The 27,402-nt window shown below is 40.3% G+C and overlaps 1 protein-coding gene across 3 annotated transcripts in view; it reads left to right on the plus strand.

Moving 5' to 3' along the window:
- CACNA2D2 (calcium voltage-gated channel auxiliary subunit alpha2delta 2) overlaps positions 1–27,402 on the plus strand; it is a 663,083-nt gene that overhangs the window by 513,057 nt on the left and 122,624 nt on the right. For all 3 annotated transcript variants that reach the window (XM_058167293.1, XM_058167292.1, XM_058167291.1), the window contains exons 6-7: positions 1,237–1,368; positions 3,845–3,902. In XM_058167293.1, the coding sequence (XP_058023276.1) occupies positions 1,237–1,368; positions 3,845–3,902 (190 nt within the window). The remainder of the gene's footprint in view (positions 1–1,236; positions 1,369–3,844; positions 3,903–27,402) is intronic.

Consider the following 27,402-nt stretch of genomic DNA (forward strand, 5'->3'; position numbering starts at 1 on the left):
TCAATAGATTATAGATTATGTTAGATGCTATCAATAGACTATCAATAGATTAGATACTATCAATATACATGGAGATGTATATTGATAGCTAGCAGATGATGGTTACCAGCTAGCACTTCCTCATCCTCTTCCAGGTCTCAGATGAACATTGCGCAACTCTAAAAATTGTTACTTCTGGTGGTAGGGCTCAAGTCAACTTTTGATAATTCATAGGTACTTTTTAGTTAATCTCTTTTATTAATCTCTCTCTGTATATTGTATTATTATGTTATTTTCATATTATATTACATTATATGAGACACATCACAAATTATACTATGCTAGAGGAGTAATTCCTTAGTGTACACATATCAAATGGATTTATATTTTATGGTTATTTCTTTTTAGAACCAACAAACAGAAGGTCTCCATTTCAACTTATTCTAGTCTAAGAGCATCTCACATAGTTCTGTGTATAATGTTTGGCTGTGTAGTTATTAAATCTAATGCGTTAAATCATTTATACCACGCATGTCTCTTTGGACTTCGTCTCAGACATAGTCAATTGATTATCACTGCTCTTAATACATACCGGTTGATGTTTGATTATATAAACCCACTTATGCATGGTATTTTCATGAAATCGTTGCCTTGATAGTAGCACTGATAATGTCCTTCATGGTTGGCCTTTTGGCAGGCAAAGCGTTTACCTTTATACGGGGGTTTAGCTTACAGAGTTGATTTGTGTTTTTTCGACTGTTCTGAATTTTAAACTCTGTTTTAATTTAATGAAGTTTTAAGGGGCCTCTTTTGGGGTATGCTCTTATTTGGCTTTTAGTTGGTTTCAGGTCTTTTTTTACTATTATTAAAGTAAAGATAAAGGTTCCCCTCGCACATATGTGCTAGTCATTTCCACTTCTTATTCCATCTCGGATAGAAAGGTGGTCTGTAAATAAGCAATATAAACAAGAGGCCAAGGAATGGTCCCACTGAAGAGAGATAGCCTGCAAGCAGCTATGTTGTTGTGACAAATTGATGATAATCAGCTCCACAGGAGATGCTGGGCATTGCCAGGAACAATCCTTCAGCTGATGTCACTCTTCACAGCTCTCCTAATGGAGTGAATATATCCTGCTAATGGAGGGCATACATTCTTTCACAAAAGCAACTCGCATTCTTCCCTTGCCTGAGAACAATCACATTTGTCAAAGAAATCTCTAGACCTTAAGCACACTAAACTTGTCACCTCTTTTGCAGCCACTGTAATCCTCAATGAACTGAACTGGACGGAAGCCTTAGAGGATGTGTTTGTGGAAAACCGAAAAGAAGACCCGTCTCTGCTGTGGCAAGTCTTTGGCAGTGCTACAGGGGTAACCCGCTTCTATCCAGGTTTGTAACATTCTCAACCAACAGAGTGAAAATATAATTTGAACAGTGGGGTTGCATTTAAATAGTTGAGTTTTGAACTCGGAGATGTTACAGTGGGAGTAGCAACACAGTCGTGGCTTTCACGTTAGAAGAAATAAAGTGCACTACTTTCCTAGTCATCTTAGGGCCTAGGCCATTCGTTGTTAGGGAGTAATCATTGTTACTGTTCCTCCTAATAGGAGGGATAAGAGCTTCTTTGCTGGAGAATAATGAAGTCTCTGCCTTCTTTATTTCTCTGCTCTTCCTTTTGATTCCGGGTATCAAGGTATGGCCAGATGTCAGCCCCACTAAGTAGATCAGTCCTTGAAATCAACCCACAGGAAGGTTAAATGTACTTTTATTGAGACTGGCTACAGTATCAGAATCTTTCAAGTATGATTGTACTCATTTCCTCCTTTTTCTTATACTCCAGTGAATTAGAGAGGCATCTGCCTGAGCCATTTCCTAATGTAATCTCATTAAAAAAATGCTTCAGCCCCTTTTGCCTAGCTAACAGTTCCTGCATATTTCCATCAAGGTCATCTTCCTTATTTTCTTCACATGGTTGTGATGTCAGAGAAGGAGGTTGATTGATCTTCTGCTCTGTCAACCACCAAACATTTGAGGTAACTTATAACGTCCATGGGTAACTTTTAGGGAATCAGCATGGCTTGTGTCCTTTTATTTGCCTGCCTTTTCACAAAATATCTGGGATTTTTATACATTGGCCAACTACTATTTTAATTTCCACAATGACCTGGACCACATTAGGGATGTTATGCAAATTATTTACATAACATTAGGGATGTTATGCAAATAAAGTAGCTGAACCTACTTTAAATCCAACAGTCAGGACGTTGCCCATGGTTCAGCCTCAGCTAAGTGAAAGCATTTAGCATTATTGGCCAGGACCAAGGTCCAGGCTGGACAAAGGGGTGATGTCTATGGGGCATATCATGGATTTGAGAAATTGAAGTTCTGGCAGCACCCAGGAAAAAGGGAGTGGAAATCAGCCCACCACTCAAGAATCACTTCACCCCAGAGAAAAAGGCCCAAAGCAACTCTACCTTAATTTCAGTAGGTACAGGATGGTCTGGAGAAGTCCTGTAGTGGGCTTGCAAGAGCCTGGGTTTTACTGTACTAGCAATAAAGTTCTTTGCAAAAGACCCAGTGGTTTTTGTTTCCTAGCTTTGCCTGCCTTGATTTGGAGAGAACTAGGACATTAAGGTTCATTTTTATTTGTTTAATTAATTAATCAATCAATTAATTTGAATGGTGCTCGATTCCCGGCAATTCTAATCTATGAAGGAGAATGTGAAGCCTTTTGAAACACCACCCTAATCCTTCTGTAAGAATTGCACTACCTTAGTGTCAACCTTAGAATGGTGAGAAATTACACCATTCATTTTCAATATTCATGCCACCGGTTTTCAGTATCAGAGCCTCAGGTATTCTGCTGGCCCTAAAAACTTGGATTGCAAACCTATGTGAAGTTCTGAGGCTGTTGACTGTTTTCCCAGACCTACTGGCCTTGATAAAGTCATACTTTCTCTGCCTGAAAATGCACTTCTGAATTCTTGAGAGGTATAGAAAATATGTATAAATGACAATAAACATATCATTCGTATGAATCTTCAAAGAATACTGAGGCAGGAATAGAAAGGTTCTGTCAAAAGTCCTGCGGTCCAAACTGCTGGTTAAACTGGGAAGTCAAGTTTGATGTAAATGTATGCCCTCCATTACTGTATACACCAGTGGTGGGTTTCAAAAAATTGTTTACTACCGGTTCTGTGGCTGTGGCTTGGTGGGCGTGGCTTGGTGGGCATGGCAGGGGAAGGTTACTGTAAAATCTCCATTCCCACCCCACTCAAGAGGAAGGATACTGCAAAATCCCCATTTCCTCCTGATTAGCTGGGACTTGAGAAGCAGAGAATAGATGGGGCGGGGCTAATCAGAATTTTTACTACCGGTTCTCCAAACTACTCAAAATTTCCGCTACCAATTCTCCAAAACTGGTCAGAACCTGCTAAAACCCACCTCTGGTATATACCTTGTACTTATTTATCAAAATAGCAAAAGAGATGTTTTTGGCGGAAATGTTAACTGTTTTCTAGTTCGCATGTTCCAAAACAAAGAACAGTGTTTGAAGTGTGCAAAAAAACCCCAAACCCAACCTTCAAACACTTCAGATTAATATGGGCCTTAGACACATTTCTTTCAGGGCCAGCCAGTGCATTGTGAAAGTAATAGGTATTTGAATAACACAATGTTACAGCAGCTTTTCCTCCCAGTTTCACATATCCCAGCATTCTTGTTGCTTAATACCACTCCTGGCAGAGAAATCTTTCCATGTCAGTTTTGTTTTCGCTCTCTCCCTTTCTCTCCTCAATTTCCCTCATATCCACACATTTGGTAGCTTAAAAATCATTATAATTTTCACTGCTTCTTCTCATTGCAGCCTCCCCATGGAGAGCTCCCAATAAGATTGACCTGTATGATGTCCGAAGAAGGCCTTGGTAAGTAGGGGAGCATAGTGGAGTGGGTAGTTAACTGTGCTGCATATTTGAGAAAGAATAAAACAACTTAGCAAAAAAAATCAGAGCAGTGCACCAGCTCAAAATTTAAATGAGTTTATTTATTATTGTTATACTTTAATTTTCCTTGGAGAAAAAAATCAGAGGTTCTTACCTCAGTCTTCCAGGAAATACCTTTCTCTGGCATTGTACAGGTGGAGCTGAGATATACCTAGATTTAACACTAACATTTTTTTCCCCAGAAACTTAAGTCAGGCAATATACAGTTTCAGGCTTTATCGAGATGAGCAACAGCTGCCCCTCTAATGGTAGTAATATAACATAGTTTGAAAGCCTATCCATACTCAGGGCACATGGACTGTCTGTGTGATTTGCTATGCTATTTTCCTCCTTCAATCAGCAAATCATGAGGTGCGCTGAGGTACTGGAGATAGGTTTAAAAAGGAGAGAACAGAAAGAGGAAAGGTCTCTAAATGGTGCTCATATATTGCAGAAGAAGTAGATTACATCAAATAGATATTAGCAAAAGCTGTAGATGACCCAAACCACAAGAGGTCCCAGGAGCAATATATTATTTCTCCTTATAGCCGTGACCTAGATTGGGAGGAGGACTGCTTGAGGATTTTATTTCCAGCAATTATTCAAATGTTTGTTTGTTTTTAATGAAGCACTTTTTGGCCAGTTTAAATTATAGGCATGAAGAAAATAAAACTACCCACACAAATTGAGATCTTGAATTAGGTCGCCATGCTTAATTCAGATTTTTTTTAAAAAAAATGCTGTAGCTCTTCTATACTTTTGAAGTAATGTAGTGTTTCTCTTTGTGGCAATTTCCTTTAACCACAGCGTTGGAATTAAAAGTAATAGATTGAGGAAGTTAGGTTGCATTTTCCCAGCAACAATATTTTTTATTTATTTTATTTGTCATAACAGCATACATAAGCATAAGCATGAAGTACTGAAGTTTGATTACTAGAAAGATGGAATATTCACTTCATAATAAAATACTGCTTGTGGATATACTGGATCCTCTACCTGAAATGAATTATACACATGCATTTATTTGCCGGGCAAGCAAACAGTTGTCTGAATGGATCTTTAAAACAATATGACAAATAATATCCATGGGAGGGAGCTTTTAAAAAGGCAAAATGGAAGATGCAGTTTTGCAATTACAAGTCCCAATTCTTTTGTAGGTTCTTTGACTTTGCATCCCATCTACCCTCTTTTGACACCTTTCTATGAATACCAAAATTCCAAAGAAAATAATTGAACAAGATCTCAGGGACAATTTCTCCTGTTACTTTGTCTTTGAACTGTGGAGATAGTGTCTCCATCATTTTATTATTTGTGTTTCTGAATACCAGACATGCACTAGAATTTTGGTTCAAGTTTATCTCCTGTGAGTTTCACTCGTTTTTTTTATACAGTACCTAAGCATAGTTGTAAATAAACCCTGTGATATCATCAGGAACCTTGGCCATCTTTGGATGTTACATTTTATCAGAAATCCTAACCTAATACGCCACAATGTCATCAAGTACTACATTAGTAAATCCAGCTCCATCTCTCCTTTAAAACCAGGTGAGCAAAGCAAGTAGGCATACCTCCATATTGCCTCCAAAATCAGGTTTTAAGTATGTCTAAAACTACATGATGGCAAGACAGCTTTAAAGTTGCTATACTGTGTATCCTAGGTTATCTCACTTTACTTAATTTACCAATATTGGATATCACATGAACTTTCCTGGTTTAATTACCTAGTTCTCTCATGTAAAGGAAAAAACTGAAATGAGGATATTGCAATTTCTTAAATTACCATTTCTGATTTTACAGACTACTAAAAGAATATTTAGCCATACTTTTGCAGATCATTATCAGGAGCAACCAAGAGATTCTGGTCAGAATATTTTTTCCCCATTTCATTTCTTTCATGGGTTTGGTAAGAGAGAAGAAGAAAAAGTCGGAACAACACTTAGAATACTGCATCCAGTTTTGGTCACCATATTATAAAAAAGATGTAGAGATTCTGGAAAGAGTGCAGAAAAGAGCAACAAATATAATTACGGGGCTGGAGGTTAAAACATACAAAAAACGGTTGCAGGAATTGCCCAAAGATGCTTCTTCAAGAGGCAACTGGACTTTCTGTTTTTTCTTTAAAGATGTTTTGCTTCTCATCCAAGAAGCTTCTTCACCTTTGGGACAACCATGACCTGGATGACTGAGAATCTCCATAGATTTGCAGGAATTGGAGTTGTCTAGTCTAGTGAAAAGAAGGCCTAGGGGTGACAAGATAGCAGTGTTCCAGTATTTGAAAGGCTGAAGGCAGCCTTTCAAATACTGGATTGTATTTGAATCAGCCTGTGTTGAGGGGGTCAACCTATTTTCCAAAGCAGCAGAAGACAAGACAAGAAACAATGGATTGAAACTAATCAAGGAGACAAGCAACATAGCACTAAAGAGAAAGTTCCTAACAGTGAGAACAATTAACCAGTGGAACGGCTTGCCTTCAGAAGTTTGGGTGCTCCATCACTGGAGGCTTTTAAGAACAGAATGGACAGCCATTTGTCTGGAATGGTTTTATTTATTATTTATTTATTATTTAGATTTTTATACCGCCCTTCTCCCGAAGGACTCAGGGCGGTGTACAGCCAAATTAAAACAATACAATATACAATTTTAAAACAACAAATTAAAATAACATATTCTATAATGGCCAAAAAATTTAAAAACCGTCAAATTTGACCCAATAAAACAGAATACCCAATTTAAAATTATTAAAATTCAAAAAATTCAAAATTTAAAAATTAAGAATTAAGAATGGTATATGTCTCCTGCTTGTGCGGGGGGGTGGGGGGGTGGACTAGAAGACCTCCAAAGCACTTCTAACTCTGTTATTCTGTTATTTATTCTGTTATTCTATTATAACCTATTTCTGCATAACATTATTGCAATGACACACACTGACACAGATGCACAAACACATATACACACACACACACACACACACACACACACACACACACACACACACACCATGTTCTACCACAGTCTTTATAGAAAGAAAAGCCTTTGTGACAGTAAAAATGGCAGGGAATAGATCGCACATGAGAGAAAATCTGTGTCACGCAGGGCAGCATTTCCTATAAGGAGATGCTTATAAAATGGCTGCTAGAATGTAGCAAAAGGAATTAAAGGAGGGAGGGAATCCACAACCCTTCTGGGTTTCTCTTCAACTTTTCTGCTTCTGTAAATGCTCTCAAATATCTTGAGCTAGCAGAGCATTTGGAGTAATGAAATGTAAATGAGCCCGGTACTTCCACTCCAAGGGTCTATTAAACTGAAGTAGGGCTTACTCAGGCCATGGGTGCGTGCAGCCATCCAGAAGACTCCCTCCCCCCTCCCCCTCCCCTCCCCCCTGTTCTTGACATCTCTCTGTCTCTCTGCTCCCTCCTTCCCTCCACTAGTCTGTATGAAATTCCAGGTCTGTGAGCAGCCAGCTCTGTCCAATTTTCATTTCACACATCGTTGCCATTGGAAAATGGATACAATAACACAGACAGGGGCATCCGAGCTGCAGCTCTCATCTGCTTCGACTCCTTCCCCTCCCTCCCGTTGTGTCTCGGGAGAAAAGAAGGAGCCAAGGCAGGAGATATGAAGAGATGATAACCTCAGATACAGATAAAAGAGGCAGGAATCCTCCGCCCTTTCCCAAGAAAGTTGCAATTGTGAATTTTGTCTTATTTTGCAGGCAGCTCTGATTGGGCCTTTCCACCTTAGGCGGTGGCAGGGAGAGAAAAACAGAAAAACAAACGCTTCTCTAAGACGGAGCTAGAAGGACAGAGAGAGAAATACCTCGCAAGGTGACAGATTGCATTTCAGTGAAAGCTGCAATCATCAATTTAGCCACGCAGCAAGTTTAAGTGTGATTGAATCCGTTAGGATTAGCCCAGGTAAAGGTGCTGGTTTGGCAATGCTAATTATTGCCTGGGCAAGTGCAGAGTGTTTCGGATTTAATTCTCCTCTATCTATTTTGAAGCTTGTATAAATTGGGGGAAGAGGACCGGCCTCCTACAGACATATTACACGCACACAGGCGCAGAAAGGAAATTATAGTGCCTTTGCCTTGCAAATGGAAGGTAAACAGCCTCCTTTCCGACACTTCATTTTGCCTGTGTCTAAAAAGGCCTGTTTGTACAAGGAGCACCAAGAGATGATTGGTGCTCCTTGTATTATCTGCTTTTTCTCTCACCTGAGAGGCTACATTTCTTGTTCAAACAAGCATTAGTAGCCTGCAAAAATAGGAAGGGGACCGACATGTTGAGCAGGAAGTCCTGGCTGGGTAGCAAGAAGAAAGAACAGTAAAGTATTCCATTTACTTGTTTCTCCATTTTTGACATTTATATAGCCACCCCTCTCACAATAGAGTGACTCTAGCTAGTTTGCAATAAAAACAATGATATCTACGTTTAAAAAACATCAGCGATATTTTTTATTAACCACAGTGAATGGATGTTAAAAAAAATGCAATCATTTCGTCAACTTATTGTGGCCTTGAGATCTCCAGACCTGCTGGACACCGCTTTGTTTTAAGGGGCCTTTGAAAGGATGTCAATGATGGGACCAATTTCACCTTGAGGGGTTGGGGGGGGGCAAGATGATGTTCCACAGGTTGGTTCTATGGCAGAAAATGGCCACTTTTTGGGTCCTGCCAGTTGAAGTTTTTTCACAGATGGAACTGACAGCATTCCTGCCCTGATGGGATGAGCAAATGTAATTGGGTGGAGGTAGTCCCTCAAATAATCTTGCCCTAGGCCATGAAGGGCTTTGAAGGTTAAAACCAGCACCTTGAATTTTTTTTTTTTAATTTGCATTTATATCCCGCCCTTCTCCGAAGACTCAGGGCGGCTTACACTATGTCAGGCAATATTGAATTGCACCCAAAACAAAACTGGCAAGGGTACAGCTCGCGGAACAGAGGCATAACATGTATGTACTGCAGGCTAAGTCACTGCTCATTCTAGGAGTTCGATCCTGACTGGCTCAAGGTTGACTCAGCCTTCCATCCTTCTGAGGTCAGTAAAATGAGGAGCCAGATTGTTGAGGGCAGCATGCTGACTCTTTAAACTGCTTAGAGGGGGCTGTAAAGCGGTATATAAGTCTAAATGCTATTGCTATTGCTATTGCTATTGCTATACCATTCTAGTGGCACACATAACTGCCTGCATCACTGCATTTTGCACCGGCTGAAGCTCACAGAAACTCTTCAAGTGTAGCCCTATGCAGACTGCGTTACAGCAGTCCATTCAGGAGGTAACTATGGCATGTACGACTGTGAGCAGAACCTTTTAATCCAGGAATGGGCAGACTGGCACATAACATAAAGCTATGCAAAAGTTCTTCTGGCCACCCACATCCATCTGCTGCTCAAGCAGGAGTTGTGAATGTAGGAGAACCCCCTTCCAAGTTGCACACTGGCTCTGTTTGGGGCAGTTTGACCCCATTCAGTCCAAAAATGGCATAACCCCTGATTTGGAGGACCCAAAACCCAAGGTCACTCACTCTTGACAGGGTTCAGCTGAAGTCTGTTGTCCACATAAAAGTCCCCAGAGCGTCCAGGTACTAGGACAGGACATCAACAACACTGCTTAAATTGCCAGGGACAGAATATACAGTTGGTTTAAATCAGTCGTTTCATGGAGGTATTAAATAGCAAAAGGGGGACCACCGAACCCCCTCAAAATCCTGCAGTGTAGGGACTGAAGGTGGAAATCTCTCCTCTCCAATTATCACCATCTGGAAATGGACCCAGAGAAAGCAAGAGAGCCAGCATAATACAGTGCCACCCACCCCGCAATATCCGGAGCTGATCCAGAAGGATACCATAGTCCATGGTATTGAAGGCTATTGAGAGCTCAAGCAGGGTGAGGATGGATGCCCAACAGTGGTGGGCTTCAATTTTTTTTACTACCGGTTCTGTGGGTGTGGGTTGGTGGGCATGGCATGGCATGGCTTGGTGGGCATAGCTTGGTGGGCGTGGCACGGGAAGGATACTGCAAAATCCCCATTCCCTCCCAATCAGCTGGGACTTGGGAGGCAGAGAATAGATGAGGGTGGGGCCAGTCAGAATTTTTACTACCAGTTCTCTGAACTACTCAAAATTTCTTCTACCGGTTCTCCAGAAATGGTCAGAACCTGATGAAACCCTCCTCTGACTTGCACCACCTCTATCCCATTCTCACTAGAGGTCATTCAAAAGTGCAACAAATGCTATTTCTGTTGCATATCCAGGTCTGACTGAAAGTGAGCCATATAATCTGCTTCATCCTGAATCATCTCAAGCTGTTGTGTGACCAGCTTCTTCCCCAAAAAAGGGAGGTTACATACTGGACAAAAATCTCCATTATGGTAGAATCCAGCAATGGTTTCTTGAAGAAGAGACAGATCAACACCTCTTTAAGGGGTGGAGAAAAGCTCTCTCAGTCATGGAAGAATTTATCACTGCTGGAGCCCACCCACATGATATCTTCCTGGCAGTTTTTGTTAGCCAAAAGGTGCATAGATCTAGAGAGCCAACAGCCAGGCTCATAGTCATAAGAAGCCTGTCCACTTCCTCAGGTCAATAGGTTCAAACTATTCCCAGATAACAGGACAAGACTCTGCAATGACTGCCATAGCAGCCAAGAACTCCTGAGCTAACACCAAATCCATTCCCAGGAAAAGTAGAATGAAATCCCCTAAGACCATAAGTCTGGGTAACCACTGTAATGGACTGCATGGCAATAGCAACAGCACTTAAACTTATATACTTGTTGTGTCTTGCCCGCTCTCACCGCAGCCGGGGTCTGCTTATCTGCTTCCGAACGCTGAAGAATGTCCTCCCGGCCCCAGCCCTGGCTCCATGCCCAGACAGGCTGAGGAGGGGGCATCTCCTGGCCCCAGCCCTGGCTCCATGCCCAAGCAGGCTGCAGAGGAGGGAGCACCCCCCGGCCCCAGCCCTGGCTCCATGCCCAGCCAAACGGAGCAGCTAGACCCCTCCCCCTCCTCCACAGCATGTGAGCCTGAGGAAAGTTTATTTCCAACAGCTGCTTATTGGAGTGACCCTCGCATCAGAAGACTGGATAGGCAGAGGCAACAGAAGGAAGGGAGGGGCAGGCCTTAATGAGTGCTGAGTCATGGAGCCACACCCCATGGCCTATATAAAGGATCTGCTTTCTGGCAGTCTCTGAGTCAGGCAAAGTCAAACTTATCTTGCTGAAGTCACTTTCTGGTCTCCTGCTTGCTCTGAGGACTTTGCTAGGACTTTGGGCAGAGCTGCAGAGGCAAGCCTGATTTGGATTTCCCTGACCCGGCCATCAGCGGAGGAGTGGGACACGACAATACTGCTTCATAGTGCTTTACAGCACTCTCTAAGCAGTTTATAGTGTCAGCATATTACACATAATCTGGGTCCCCACTTTATGACCTCGAAAGGATGGAAGGTTGAGTCAACCTTGGGCCAGTCAGGATTGAATTCCAGGATGTGAGCAGAGTTTGCTTGCAATGCAGCATCCTAAACACTATGCCACCATGGCTCCTATTGAAGACCTGGAAGAAGAAATACTGCCTAGGAAACAATCTGATAAGAGGTACAGGAGCCTGCAGTCACTTAATGGTCACAGAAAGAAATGAAGAAAGACTCTAACCAATGACTCTGGAGCAACTGGTTAAAAGTGGAGGGCAGAAAGTCTGTACTTTCAAGAGTCTATTATCGTACCCTTACAATGAAGTAAATTTAATTTATCTAGGCATGTTTTCGGTCTGCTTTCCCAGAAAGGCCAACATCCACCAATCCAGATAGAATCAAGCAACTCAGGCAAAGACGTTGCTATGCAGCAGAGAGGCTAATACAGTCTCAACTGATCCCAAGACCTCAACTTAATGAATAGGATCTTACATCCAACCTGTGGAGCAGCACCCGTAAAAAACCTTAAGAGATTCTCAGAAGACAATTGCCATATCACTGTCCTGATATCTCAGTTGATGCCACACCCAAAATCCATCTTAATATTTCTGAGACAAACATCCCACTTTCTGGGCCAAGCCAGAACAATAACTTAACCAGCCCACCCAGCCATTCTCACTGGACTGGGAAGGGCTTCCTCTCAAACCACATCCTCCATTGTTGTTGTTGTTGTTGGGGGGGGGGGGAACCAGTAACCTTTCTTTGCATCAACAGCCAAAGTTTGTTTCAGTTAATAATTATATAATAATAATTACAGAGTTGGAAGGGTCCTTGGAGGTCTTCTAGTCCAACCCCCTGCTTAGGCTGGAAACCCTAAACCACTTCAGACAAATGGTTAGCCAACATCTTCTTAAAAATTTCCAGTGTTGGAGCATTCACAATTTCTGCAGGCAAGTTGTTCCACTGATTAATTGTTCTGTCAGGAAATTTCTCCTTATTTCTAAGTTGCTTCTCTCCTTGATTAGTTTCCACCCATTGCTTCTCAGGTGCTTTGGAGAATAGAATGACTCCCTCTTCTTTGTGGCAGTCCCTGAGATATTGGAACACTGCTATCATGTCTCCCTAGTCTTTTTTTTTATTAAACTAGACATACCGAGTTCCTGCAACCGTTCTTCATATGTTTTAGCCTCCAGTCCCCTAATCATCTTTGTTGCTCTTCTCTGCACTCTTTCTAGAGTCTCAACCTCTTTTTTACATTGTGGCGACCAAAACTTACAAGTGGCCTTACAAGGCATTATGAAGTGGTATTAACATTTCACGTGATCTTGACTCTATCCCTCTGTTTATGCAGCCCAGAACTGTGTTGGCTTTTTTGGCAGCTGCTACACACTGTTCTATCCCTTAAACTTCAGGCTTTCTCCAAACCCTGCAGAGCTGCTACAGGCATGCAAAATAACTCAAGCCTTTTTTGGCTGGTATTGCTGGTCTGAGCTGCTTCATTCTGAAGGTGAATTATTTTAGTTACAAGGTAAGGAAGCTGATAGTCAAAGCATCAGACACAGACTTTAAGAAGAATCTCCTCCATACCAACAGTGAGACATGCTTTGAGTAGTGGACTGAAAGAGACTTTCACAAAAACCTATCCTCTTTCCATTTTGACCTCATAATAGTCCTTAATGGATTCATATCCAATTCAACTTCTAAAGATGTCAACCTAAAATTACTTAAATATGAACAAAGAGACTTCTGTTTATCATCATTTTGAATTAAGATAGTAAACTATGTCTTTGATCATCTAAGCTCATAACACCTTTAGCTATCCAGAACCAAATGTCCGAAGTATTATGAAAGAAGCAAATTATTTCTATTTTACTCAAAATATAAACTGACCCTTACAAGAGAGAGTTACAGATAAGTCATGCATTTTATCTTAGCACTGCAAAACTAGATTGACCATAACTATCCATGATAGGTTCAGCGGTTCGAATCCCTAGCGCCGCGTAATGGGGGTTTTGTCCCAGATTCTGCCAACCTAGCAGTTCAAAAGCACATAAAAAATGCAAGTAGAAAAATAGGGACCACCTTTAGGTAACAGCGTTCCATGCATCTTTGGCATTGAGTCACGCTGGCTACATGACCACAGAGACGTCTTCAGACAGTGCTGGCTTTCCAAAGATGAGCACCGCCTCCTAGAGTCGGGAACGACTATCACATATGTATGAGGGGAACCTTTGCTTTTACCTTTTATACATGATAGAAAAAAGTCTCCATTAGAGAGGAGACATAAGGAAATCACAAGAAATGAATCTGTAGGGTAGGCTAAAGAGTACAGGCTGACATCCTTCCATTCAATTTTCACTCTAGGTTTATTTCTTTTTCCTAAGCTTCTTACTTTTAAGAAAATGCTTCAAACAGTGCTTTGAAAAGGCTGACACTAAAGAGCTATAAATAAATATCTTCAAACCTATACTTTCACTATGGTCTATAATTCATATTATACATCCATTTTTAAATGGGAAAAAAATCAAATAATAATGTATGGAGCAACAATTCCCTAAAGGTTTTGTAGAAGAGTCTTGGCAAAGATGGCATAATGCAGATTTCATTTTCAAGGCCTTCCTGATATGATATAATAAAGATCTTTTAAGATATAGATTCTAGAACAGGGGTCTCCAACCTTGGCAACTTTAAGCAAAGCTGGCTGAGGAACTCTGGGAGTTGAAGTCCACAAGTCTTAAAGTTGCCAAGGTTGGAGACCCCTGTTCTAGAACATAAAAAGAGTTATAAGGGGTGCATTACATGGAGCATGCTTTTTCCTAGGAGTCAATAAATTCCTCTGGAAGGTCCAGACATATAATCTGAGTTAAGAGTAGGTTCCCATGATCAGAATGGGATAACTCACCACAGCCAACTTGCCATGGCCAACTCACCATGGCCAACTTGCCATGGGACAGGTCAACAATTTTATTTAATTATTTAAAATAATTTTTAAATTATTTTATTTTTTTCATTCATATTTCATTTTGTCCCTCTTTTTGCATCCTTTGTTCTATTCCATCATTTCTTCAATATTATGTAATGTTTTTCCTGTGGCAAGTTGTCCCACAGCGAGTTGGCTGTGGCGAGTTGGCCATGGTTAATTGGCTTTGGTGAATTGTCCTAGACCCCCCATGATTTCATGTTCTCTAGCAGCTGATAATAAGATGCATGCTAAGTTCTGCTTAAAAGTAAATCCAGGGTCACCTGTTCTCTGGCCAGGTTGATGATCAATTATTTTAAAGCATATTTATTTAATGATGATGTGCCATAAATTTGGTGTTGATTCTTCATGACCAAACGGATGGATTTGGAAACCATTCGTGGACTATGCGCTTGGAAAATTGGATGCTTCGGTTCCTTTCACCTTTGCCAGCATTACATCCTTTTCCAAATACCTAGGCCTTTGCATAATATGTCAAAATATGAAAATTGAATCTGGTCATTTGTGCCTTGTGGAAGAATTCTGGGCCACGTTTTATAGGATTCATTTATTTATTTTCTCAGTTGTCCGCAGTATTCTTAGGAGTCTTCTCCTATACCAAAGTTCAAAAGCACCAATACTCTTTCTATTCTGCTTCTTCATAGTCCAGCTTTTACATCCACACAATATTACAGTGGAGGGGAAAACATCACCTGCATGATTCTGTTCTTTGTGGGCATGGATATATCCCTGCATCTGAACATCTTTTCCAAACCCTTCATTGCTACTCTACCTGAAGCTAGTCTGTGATGTATCTCTGACAGTTGGTTCCTTTACTGTTAATAGTTGGTCCTCAAGGGGTCATTGCTGGACAATTTTTGTCCAGACTGCAACCTTTCCTTTGTAAGAAGGATTGTGGTTGCATGGCAGCTTCAAAAAATCTTGGAGGAACTTTCAGTCAAGGTTCAGGCTGGGTTATGGGACTGAAACCACACTGACCCCTGGAGAGAGTGGAATGGTCCTTGCTCTTCTTCACCTCACTGCATTCTTCAATGCTATCAATCATGGTATCTGTCTGGAGTGGCTTTGGCAATTTGGCTAGTACTGTATCCTTCCTCTGGGATCAGTTCCATTTGGTGTTGATAGGAGGCAAAGATCCAGCCTACAGCCCTTACTTTGTGGGGTGCCTTAGAGTTTGATTCTCTCTCCTCTCCTGTTCAACATCTACTTGAAACATCTGATAGTTGGTGTGAGATATCATCAATGTGTTGTTGATATCCAATTTTATGTTTTCATCCTGAGCCTCCTGAGTGTTACCATGGATATCCTCTCCCAGTGCCTGGAGGCAATAGGGGCCTGGATAAAGTGCAATGGACTTCAATTTAACCCAGGCAAGAGTAAGTCGCTCTAGATATTTGGGCCTCCTGCATAATCTTGGTGTCTTTCTGGATTCATGGCTCCTTCTGGAAGATTAGGTGATAGCCATAGCTAAGAGAGCTAGGAGTGCACCAGTTGCGCTCATTCCTGCACCAAGAGTCTCTGCTCACAGTCAGCCATGACCTCTTGTTTGGATTATCACAATGTGCTCGACATAGGGCTGCCCTAGAAAAACATTCAGAAGTTTCAACTGGTGCAAAATGTGACTGCACAGGTAGTGGATGGTATTAGATATTTGACATATGTAACACCACTACTGCATGAATTGCATTGGTTACTTGTGTGTTTCCGGGTGCAATTCAAGATGCTAGTTGTCACCTTTAAATCCTTTCATGGCTTTGGAATCAGATTACCTGAGGATTGTCTTCATCAAGTGTTTTCTACATGTCCAATTCTACATGGCAAGTTGGACAGGCTATGGGTTCCATCAGCTAAGGAATGTCAGCTGGTCAGATTCTTGGGGTCTAGGCAGCAGTGAAATCCAATTTTTTTTACTACCGGTTCTATGGGCATAGCTTGGTGGGCATGGTGTGGCTTGGAGGGCATGGCAGGGGAAGGATACTGCAAAATATCCATTCCCACCACACTCTGAGACCAACCATAGGTGGTAGTTGCCGATTCTCCAAACTACTCAAAATTTCTGCTACTGGTTCTCCAGAATCTGTCAGAACTTGCTGGATTTCACCCTTAGTTCTAGGACATCTTCTCTGGTATAGCCCTCTGGAACATTCTCCCTTCAGAGTTGAGGATGACCCTGAGCCTGTTAGCCGCTCTTAAGGCATTTAAGACCTGGCTTTCTATCTGGGTCTTTATTTCATTTTGTACTATGTTGTAACTGCTTTTAATTTTTATGATTGTTTGCAACCCAGAATCACTTATTTCATATTGTTGGCTATAGAGATTGAATTAATTAATTAATTACTTTTACCTAGATATTGGCCCATTCAGAGCATAGGTAATATGTATTCAATGATAAGTGATGCTAACAAGATGCAGAAAACTAATCGGCAGGTGTTGATGGGTTTTCTTTCTACTGTACATTCACTTGTGGGGGCTTTTTTCCTCCTCAAATATTAGCTGGCCAGATGGGCAATTATACTTTCAGCCATGCTGTGTCACCTCTTGACAAATAGGGCTGAGTGGCAGTGTGCATTCTGAATGATTGGATTTTCTTTGGCAAAAAATTAATGACCGCAACATTCCAGTTAATTGTTGACAATTGCTGCATATTCATTATTAGCTTTCCTCACTTGTGGATTAAAGGGCTGGATTAGAGAGAAAAGGAATATAAGGTCTTTTTGCAGAGAACTTGCTAAGTGAGGGAACTGGTTGCCAGCAAAAGAGAACCTTCTCTGTTCTGAAAGAAGCAAAAGTTGTAAAATAAATATATATATATATAAGAACATCTTTACTCACATAAAAACAAAGTCAAAGCCTGAAGATGAAGAGTGAGATCTCATCGAAACGTTGCCTAAATACTTCCAATCTTACACGGGAAAAGACCCAAACATACCAAAACCTGCATACATATACCCGTGAAAACCTACGAATATATATGAATATATATATATATATATATATATATATATATATATATATATATATATATATATATATAAATATATATATATATATATATATATATATTTGTTTTCTGAGGTTTTCACGGGTGTTTGTATATAGGTCTTTGGTTGTTCGGGTTTTCTCCCGTGTAAAATTGGATGGCTAACAGAATAATCAGAGAAGCCATCGAGATAGAAAAACGCCCACACAGCATGAACAAACGAGATGATACCTCCCGCCTACCAGCCATTTGGAAACCTGCCCTTATTGACAAACGTGTCCCTAACACGAGGAATGACACCAGACCCACACTCACGAGGTCCACACAGGATGTCACCACCACACATCCACCCAGAAAGCACACCCAAACCCACACTGATCAGGAAGCACGACCAAGGACCAGAAGCCAGACCGCAGCTGCAACATTAGCCATTTCAAACCCCTCCAATCCATACATGCAGCAGACTGACACCCACTACGAAGATGTAGCACGACCACGAACACGAAGCCAAACAGCAGCAGTGCAGCTCACCAGCTCAAATCCCCCTGCAGCACAGATTAGACTGAGCACAACCAAGCCCCCACCAACACAGGACACACCCCCAGCCAATCAGAGCACAGAAAAAACCCCATCCAATCAGAGCACAGCCAAGCTCCCACCCAATCAGTTCAAACCCCACTAGCAGTTAAAAGGAAGAAACAGCTGCGATCACACATTGCTCCCAGAAGCACGAAGCTGAAGCCTGAAGATGACGAATGAGACTTAGTCGAAGCGTCAAGACACTTCAATTTTACACGGAGAAAACCCGAACAACCAAAGACCTATATATATATATATATATATATGAATATATATATATATATATATATATATATATATATATATATATATATATATATATATGAATATATATATATATATATATATATATATATATATATATATATATATATATATATAATTTAAATATATATTTGTTTTCTGAGGTTTTCTTGGGTGTTTGTGTGTAGGTCTTTGGTTATTCGGGTTTTCTCCCGCATAAAATTGGAAGTGTCTTGGCGACGTTTCAACGAAGTCTCATTCGTCATCTTCAGGCTTCAGCTATATATATATATCTGAATTCCTCTTGGACAGCACTTGAAATTCCCCTGTCCACTCCATTCCCACTGTGGAATAAGCCAATTGCCTGTATTCTCTTTATTTTCTCTATTGAAAAATTCCCCTCCTTGCCATCGTCCCTCCCTCTTTCTCTCCTTCACTTCAATAACTTTTTTTTCAAGAAAAGAAAAAAATTGATAGTATTTTTGTATTTTTTTCATTCAAGAAGAGAAATAATATATCACTGAAGACTACTTGTGCTATTATAGGACTAGCTGTCTCCCAAATGGGACATTTTGTTCAAAGAGGGGGCTTAGATGAGGAAGAAGGACTTTAATGGAAGGAAAAATCACCTTCCAATAGTTTCCACTGCTTTCCCTTTCTTGCAAATGAGCATTTCTCTGTAGTATGTTGCACAGTACACTGATCTCTCTCTTCCATCATATGCCTGAATCTCATTCTTCCCTCTTGGCATAGGATCAGATCTGGTTTGTTGAACTTTCATCAGGATCTGTCTTTTCTTAAAGATATAGGTTCCCCTTGCACATACGTGCTAGTCGTTCCCGACTCTAGGGGGCAGTGCTCATCTTTGTTTCAAAGCCAAAGAGCCAGCGCTGTCAGAAGACATCTCTGTGGTCATGTAGCCGGCATGACTCAACACCAAAGGCACACGGAACGCTGTTACCTTCCCACCAGAGGTGGTCCCTATTTTTCTACTTGCATTTTTTATGTGTTTTCGAACTGCTAGGTTGGCAGAAGCTGGGACAAGTAACGGGAGCTCACCCCATTACATGGCAGCACTAGGGATTCGAACCACTGAACTGCCGACCTATCAATCGACAAGCTCAGTGTCTTACCCACTAAGCTACCATGTCCCTTTGTCTTTTCTTACAATTACTTTAATATTTTCAAGGAAGGAGCTTACCTCTATAAGGCAGTTAAGACAGATTCAGATTGGCAATAGCAGTCCAAATGTATTCTACAGGAGGTTTACTAGTTGGGTGTTTGAAGCAACTAGTGGTTCATAGGATTTCATAAAGGTTCTCGCACTATCATGGTTGAGATAACCAGAAGGAGAAGCTGTGCAACAGAAGTCATGAGAAGAGAGCCGTCATGCATGATGATATGCTTGAACTGAACTGGAGACAACTCAGGTAGATTAAACTGATTTAAGGGCTGAGCTAATGTGAACAAGCTTAATTCAGTCAGATCAGTTTTGTGAGGTCGGTTTGGTTTTAACACAGCTTTCTCTGCAATAAATAATTTAGAAATAGCTTTCTTTTCCCTGAAGCATAGTACCCACACAAGAAAACATAATAAAGCTTGCTGCTTTCTGAGGAAATTGGTTTTTTTAAATCTGTTTTTATCTTCCCCAGGCACCAGAGAAAAGTTGATTCTTCACACTGAGAGTTCAGATGACCATTGCAATGGCTTCCAGTTAAAATATATGGAGCGAGTAAAGGGGGCTTTCAGACAACCAGCTTTTCTACCACTAAACCCTTTTGACTTCAATTTACAGCCTACTCAGTATTGCTCCAGGCTGTTCTAGCCATTTTAGATCTTTTGGGAAATTGGAATGCTAACAGGATAGAGGTGTTTGTTTTTTCCCCTTCAGAAAATTGCCAGCAAACCAACACAAGATCTTTATGAGCAACAGCTAAGCACAAAGAACTGGGAGACAATTGAGTTTCCAGATGCCAGCCAATAAGTGATTGCTGCATTCTTCCGTTCCATCCCAGGTTTATTTTATTCAGGGAGTAAAATGAATTAAATGTGTCCCTTTTACTTATGCCTCTGCCTGCAATAGTGGCATGCTGTTGTCTTCTTCAAAACCACTGATGCTGGCCTACAAGGATTACTAAATTTGGACTGCCTTGCCTAACCCAGCTAGCTCCGTGTTATAGCAGGCAAACAGGTGGACAAACAGTAACTTTCCTCTCATAAGAGCCCAGATCGTTAGGCACAAAAAGGAAACAGAGCCTGTTAGAATGTAATGCTTATTTCCAGATTTAAAAAAAAAAAAAAAGCCATAGGGAAAGATTAAAATTTCAGATTAGCAAGGCTTCACTATAGCGTCATCTGGCGAGTCATTATGATTTCTTATCAGATCTCCAACCACCTACGGAAGCATTTGAGGCAATGGAGAAATCAACTACCTCCCTTTGGACAGTGTTTGCTCTCACCCTTTCCTTCCGGCGACAGATTGTGTTTCCCAGTATTTAAACTACAGAAGGTTTATAAAACTAGTGTGAAGCCTGCATTAAATTACATTGAAACCCTTGTGGTGCCCACCCATGAGATAGTGTATGGGAGAGGCCGATATAGGCTGCTTCTATCCATTAAAAGTAGAAAGAAGTCACACAAACAGTAATTCTATGGCTGAGTTTGTAGTAAGCGATAATATCAAGGCACCATATCTGAGGTATAAGCATCTGGATGACCACTGGAATGGAATGGAATGGAGCTGGAAGGGACCTTATGGGTCTTCTAGTTTAACTCTCTGCTCAAGCAGGAGAACCTATTCCATTTCGGATAAGTGACAATCTAGTCTCATCACTAGATGGGAACAAAGAGATAAAAACAACTCTCCTTGCTACTACTGCTACATGATGTACCAGTGCAGGGCAATAGTTGAAATGTTGGGCTAGGACATGGAAGTTCTGAACTAGCCTTAGTGGTAAGCCATTGATGTTCATTTCTAACCTATTCCTGGTCCATTTGTGGCTCACTCAAACCCTAACCAATCTATAGAACTGTGTGATGAGCAAAGCTAGAACTGAAGGAAAACAAACCTGAAATTTGCTCTAGAAGAGGATGTCCTACTGTTCTGCAGTGCTAACTTCAGCTTTTTTCTAACAGGCTCAGCAAAGTGTAGCTAAAACAAACGTAAAACACACATGTAATATGCAAAGACAGTCAATGGGCATTGCATGGATGGTTCAGGTTGTACTTTGTGTGATAACTGAGATAAGGGTAGTTACTGGTTCTCCACCTGGCAGACCTTCCAAGTAACATGCACTGGAGCTATGCTTCAATTTAGGAAATGCTCAAAATTCTTCAGAGAGTTCAGTTCTGAACTTTAGCTGCTATTTGTTATTTTATAGAGGTGTTTATATACTCAAATTCTAAAGACTCCAGATGGTTTGCAATGAAGTGCCCTTTCAGTGGACTTGAACTTTCAAGAAGGCTGCAAGATTACTTTCTGGTCCTGGAAGACAAGACAGAGAAATTGCAGTGGAGTCATCTTCCGTTTGCACAACATAACCCAATGCATGAGAAGAAGGCAGAGCGTTTCTTTGCTGCACATGAGGCAGAAAGCTCAGCATCACCCCCAAAGAAAATATAATCACTTCCAATTAGATAACATTAGTAATTGGGATTAGCAATCAAAGGCTGTCCATTTACAAGCAATTCCCAGTAATGCTGAATAATTGATAGTAATTAAGCACTAATTAATTCATGCTGGGACTGATCCTGTTTGAGCCAGCTCGTGCCATCAAATCTCCCTCTAGCTTCTTTGAGGAAAGTATCAGACTTTATGTAGACATAAGAGGAAACATTAGCTTTATTTACAGTTTAACATTACAATGAATTTTTAGCAGAGCTAAGTGGCACTTTCTGCGCCACAATTTTCTTTTTGCACGCTCTTAGTCATCTATCAAACCGTAAACTAAGCGTAGCTCCCAAACAGTAGATAATATGCAGGTAGCTTTGTGAGGGTGGAGCCCTTCTTTTCCCCTAAATTATTTCCCTTCCCTATTTATGTCCAAGACATAAAAACAGGTAGACATAAATGCCCCCCTGAAGTTATTGATGCTCTCATGACCTATACTGTTCCCTTCATAGGTTTCTGTACTGTCAAAGTAGATTTAATTTTCTCAATTGTTAAAAGATGATCATCCTTTGACACTCTCTGGTTCAACTAGTAATGATTGACAAAACAGTGATATGAAGATATCAGGCAGATTTGGGTCAGCTTTTATGTATCTGTTTGAAGAATTATAGCTTTCTATATTAAGTATATATTTCTGATATATATTTCATACAGAATAGTGCAAAGTAATGTCTTAGGAGCAAAAAGTATTGTTCTTACATGCTGAGGGATTACTAGTTGGGTAATCCCATGGCCTATGGGATTTCTGAAAATATTTCACTGACATTTCAAACTTTGCAATCAAGAAAATCCAACTTCTGTGATGGGGGTGATATATTTTTTTCTCCACAAATAAGCATTAACTGTATGAAGATAGAAACTGTAATACATTATATCAGGAATTGGGGAGAAGATCTGGGAAAAGAAAGTAGCTTATGGGGTTTTTGAGATGGTGGATGGGTGGGTGGGTGGATGGATGGATGGATAGTTGGATGGATAGATGGATAGGTGGAGACAGACAGACAGACAGACAATGGTTTCTAAGTGTCTGGTTTCTGCAGAAGCAACTGATTTTTTAAATACTTTTTCCGCATTTGTGCACTCTAGTGGGGAATAACTCAGCTCGGCAGGCAAGCACTCTGCTTATCGGTTCATGAGCAACTTTCCAGAGGGTGTCTCCTGTCACATAAAAATGAGGAAGCTGTAAAAAGAGGAATGAGCTGAATGAACCAGTGTGTGTGAAACAGCTACAAAATCCATTCTTAGGTTGTCAGTTTCTTGCAAACATCAAAAGGAAAAATGTGTCCCCTAGAGCCAATGTTCCTGATTGTCACCCCACTCTACTGCATTCACACGCACATTCTGCTTATTGCCAGAGGAAGGGTTTAACTGGGGAAGACGATACAGAACTGAACAGAAAGAAAACTACTGGAAGGCAGGCGGAGCGCAATGTGTGTCTGTGTGTGTGCACACACATGCAAATTGGGGCAGCCCTTTCAATGAGGCTCAGTAGAGTAATGTTCTTTGGAGGGAAGTCAGGCTACATCATTAATAGTCTGTGGATTCTCGCCCTAATTGATCATTATGTTTATGGATTTTGTTTAGCAGGGGACCTATTCATTTTCCCAATCCCAACCACCCTTTTTACTTTCTTATTTCGAGCAGTCTTACGATAAGAGGACTGGTATTCCTAGGAATCGGTGAGAAAAAGGTGCTCTGCGGGAACCAATGGACAGGTTTTGCCCTGAAGGATGTAAATAGTTAATTTCCTCATAGGTCTGTCCTAACTGTGTGCAGCTTTCTAACTTGTTCATAAGTGATCTGGTACCACAGCAGAGGAGCAAAAGGTCCCAGTTTGTAGAAGTTACATTATCCTGAACCATCAAAAGGATCGGGAACAGTTTCCCAAAAATAGAGAAAGAGAAACAGGGCAATATTATTATTTGTAAATATTCTGTGAAGAAAAGAAAAAGTCTAACTCCCAAGGGAAGCATTGTGCCTATTCATATCATGACTATGTTTGAACAACCTGTGACCACAAATTAGCCAATTACTTTTTAGCCTAGAGCATTGCACAAATCCATAATGAGTTTATTGTTCAGTATATCATACGCACCAAACAAAGTGAGTTTATAAAGTAAACTGTGATTGTTAATCATGTTCATACAAATATGAAATCTAGTCGGCATACTAAGGTAATAATTCTTGCTTAGACAGTTTTAAGCCTTTTCCTGGGAGAATTAGAATCCTCGCAGAGTTTGGGGGCAAGTGATATAATGTGAATCATTTCATGATGCAAAAATGTTGACACCATCATGACTTCTATGTGAGTCCAATGTCAAAAGGCCTCTTATCATGATGGCTGTAAGCGGTTTTCTGATTATTAATAGTGTCACTTTGATTAACAATTGATGGGGAACCACAACAGGAAAATATTTCATCTTGATTCCCTGTTTGTGACTTTCTTAGAGACTATTATAACAGTATTTACACCTAGCACTGCTACATGTCTTGCTGAACAAACCATGCCAGTATGGTTAAGACTTTACATTCAGCTGTAATGGATGGTATCAAGTGTCATGCTAAGCCCAAAAGAACCCACCACATTATGACTTAGTATCATGAGTGAAGTTGACTTATGAGATACAGGATGCTGGAGCTCACACTTTTCAATCAACCTTTGTAGAGAAAACATACTTCTTGCAGATGTACTTCCTGCCATCACCCAAACCAACACTTCTCCTGATAATGTGAAGAGCCAGTGCTCTGTGTTTAAAAAAATTGGACTGCGTGTACAGGTAGTAGAACAATTCATTTAGTGACCATTTGAAGTTATAATGGCACTGAAAAAAAGTGACTTATGACCATTTTTCACATTTATGACCATCGCAGCATCCCCAACGTCACATGATTTACATGCGGATGCTTGGCAACTGATTCACATTGATGACGGTTGCAGTGCCCCAGGGTCATGTGATCCTCTTTTGCGACCTTCTGACAAGCAAAGGGTTTCGGGAAACCAGATTCACTTAACAGCTATGTTACTAATTTAAGAACTGTAGTGATTCACTTAACAAATGTGGTAAGAAAAGTCATAAAATGAAGCAAAACTAACAAATTTCTCACTTAGCAACATAAATTTTGGGCTCAATTGTGATCGTAAGTCGAGGACAACCTGTATAATAGTTTGGTCCACTATATCATGTGTCTGGGGGAAAAAACGGGTCTATCCATCACTACTGCCCTCCCTACATTTTATCACAATTTAACTCTGTAAATCAGTTTATGGACAGAGAGAGAGAGAGAGAGAGAGAGAGAGAGAGAGAGAGAGAGAGAGAGAGAGAGAGACCAAACAAGATTATTTATTGAAATTTACAGAGGAAAAACATAATATTTAACTAGATTTAAGATGCATTATTTTAAAACAAGGGGAATTATTAAAAAATAATCATTCTTGTTTACAAAGAGTCAAGTAATTGTCTTCTTACCATTTTTAAGTTGTTTGGCTCTTGAAATCAATGATATGGGAAGGAGGAATGTTAAGGTAGAATTGTAACTTAATACACGCGTGTCAGTGGAATCTTTACTACTACAAATCATGATAGAATTCAATATTTAAGCTCTGATAGGAGGTAAAGCAGCAGAACACCATGACTCTGTTGTGCATTCCCCATCCTTGAGGCAATCTAGCATTGCTGACTGGCTTACTCTCCAGAGCTTGTTTGATCTAGATCAGGGGTTGGGAACAATGGCCCTTTTATGACATGTGGACTTCAACTCCCAAAATGCTGGCTCAGAATGCTGAATTCTGGGAGTTGAAGTCCACAAGTCATCAAGGGGCCATCATTCCAGACCTCTGATCTAGAAAATGAATCCAATTGTTGCATTTTTGCACGCCTGAATGTTTGTATGTGTACATGTGTGTGTGTGTGTTTGAATATATCAAGATTCATTAAAAATTGTATCTTCGTGTATGAAAGTTCTTAAACATGAAGTGCAACAATCCATGGTTTATGCAACTTGGTAAATTTGTATCTCTGGAACCAATGCAAGTTAGCATTGTTTTCTTCAAGGTCTCTATTATGATGATGAAGAAAAGTTCTTTCTCTCTCTCTTTTAATCATCTTTTGTTCTCTTTGAAAGTCGATTCTCTCCATTGCTCTTACATCATAAAAAAAGAAGAGGATCATGTGTCCCTTTATCATAATCATGAAAATACTGGCATGGCATTGTTCCTTGTTTGAATAATTTGCTCATATATGATGTATGCTAATGGAGGGTGAAGGAATAAAGCCAATGCCAGCGCCTGAACCAGAACCTTTAACCTACCGAGGTCTCTAAACTCAAGTTAGCCTCTGTATTAGCTCAGCTTGCCTAGACATTTAGACATAATTCATGGTAAAGAGCATGAATTAACGAATGAATTAAGTGAAAGAAAAACTGTTACATTGTAAGGCTGTGACGCTAAGAGAGAAAGGAGGAGGATGCGATAAATTGCTATGGAGCAATGGAAAGAAAAGAGTATATTGGAAATAAATGAATGTAAAAAAAGAATAGATTTATTTTACTCTTAAGTCCTTGGTTATGAATGAAAAGGCTAAAATATGCATCAGAAAGTTTCATTTAGTGTTATAGGATGTTGTGGGTAGCAGCTTCTGCAGGGTAGAAAAGGGGAAGAGGATACAAATGGTATTGCAATACAAACCCTGCCCTTTTCCAGGGGTATGGAAGGGGAAGGAGTGCTTATGGGGTACCACTGCAATACAGTTTTTATTGTTCTGACAAAATATTGCATATTTTGGTTGAAAGTAGGATTCCGTGTGTTACTATTATGATTCTATGCATCATTGAATTGTAATAATGGAAGAACCAGAAGTAATTTGTGGAGGTGGGGAAATAATGCAAGATTCTGAAATAATATGATCCAGAGGGAAAAAGATTGTTTTAGATGACATGATTGGGTGGGAGGGCACAAGACAAGATAGCAGAGGAAGTGACTGATTCTAAAGATCTCAAAATGAATAAAAAAGGCGAATGGTGAGCATCTGGTTGGATAATGATGTAGAAGGAGCTCAACTCAGGAAAGGTTTTCCTTTTTACTCCAAAAACTAGAAAGTAAAAAATGAATCAAAAGTGATATAAAATTAGCCTGTATTCCTTTTTTTAAAAAACTGTTTTATAAGTTTTTGATCAGACAAAAATAGCTAGAAGTGTGCCCAGAAGACGTACAAATGGTAGTAGATCAAAGTAGCAAATGGATACAAGCTTGTTTTTTCATTTGTTCTTTTAAGCTATTCTGATTTTCCAACTAAAAGACTGCCTAGTCACATTTCAGCCTTCCAGTACTGGCCATAAATATAGATGTGGCTTGTATGAATCAACACCTAATTATTATGCCAAGATCCATGCTATTCTTTGTCCATCTTTTTAACAGAACCAGCTCAGCCCAAGATGCTGTGGAATCTTGAAAAGAACATTAAAATATCCTTATTCTCTTAATAATGAAATGGTTGAGTTCTCTCACCCTAAAACTTCCCCCTTAAAAGTGCTGCCAGCTAAACAGTAAAACAGGCCTTGTAGTGATACCTTCAGCCTTTCTCTAAGATC

The sequence above is a fragment of the Ahaetulla prasina genome, chromosome 2, assembly GCF_028640845.1.
Source record: "Ahaetulla prasina isolate Xishuangbanna chromosome 2, ASM2864084v1, whole genome shotgun sequence".
NCBI classification, from domain to species: Eukaryota; Metazoa; Chordata; class Lepidosauria; order Squamata; family Colubridae; genus Ahaetulla; species Ahaetulla prasina.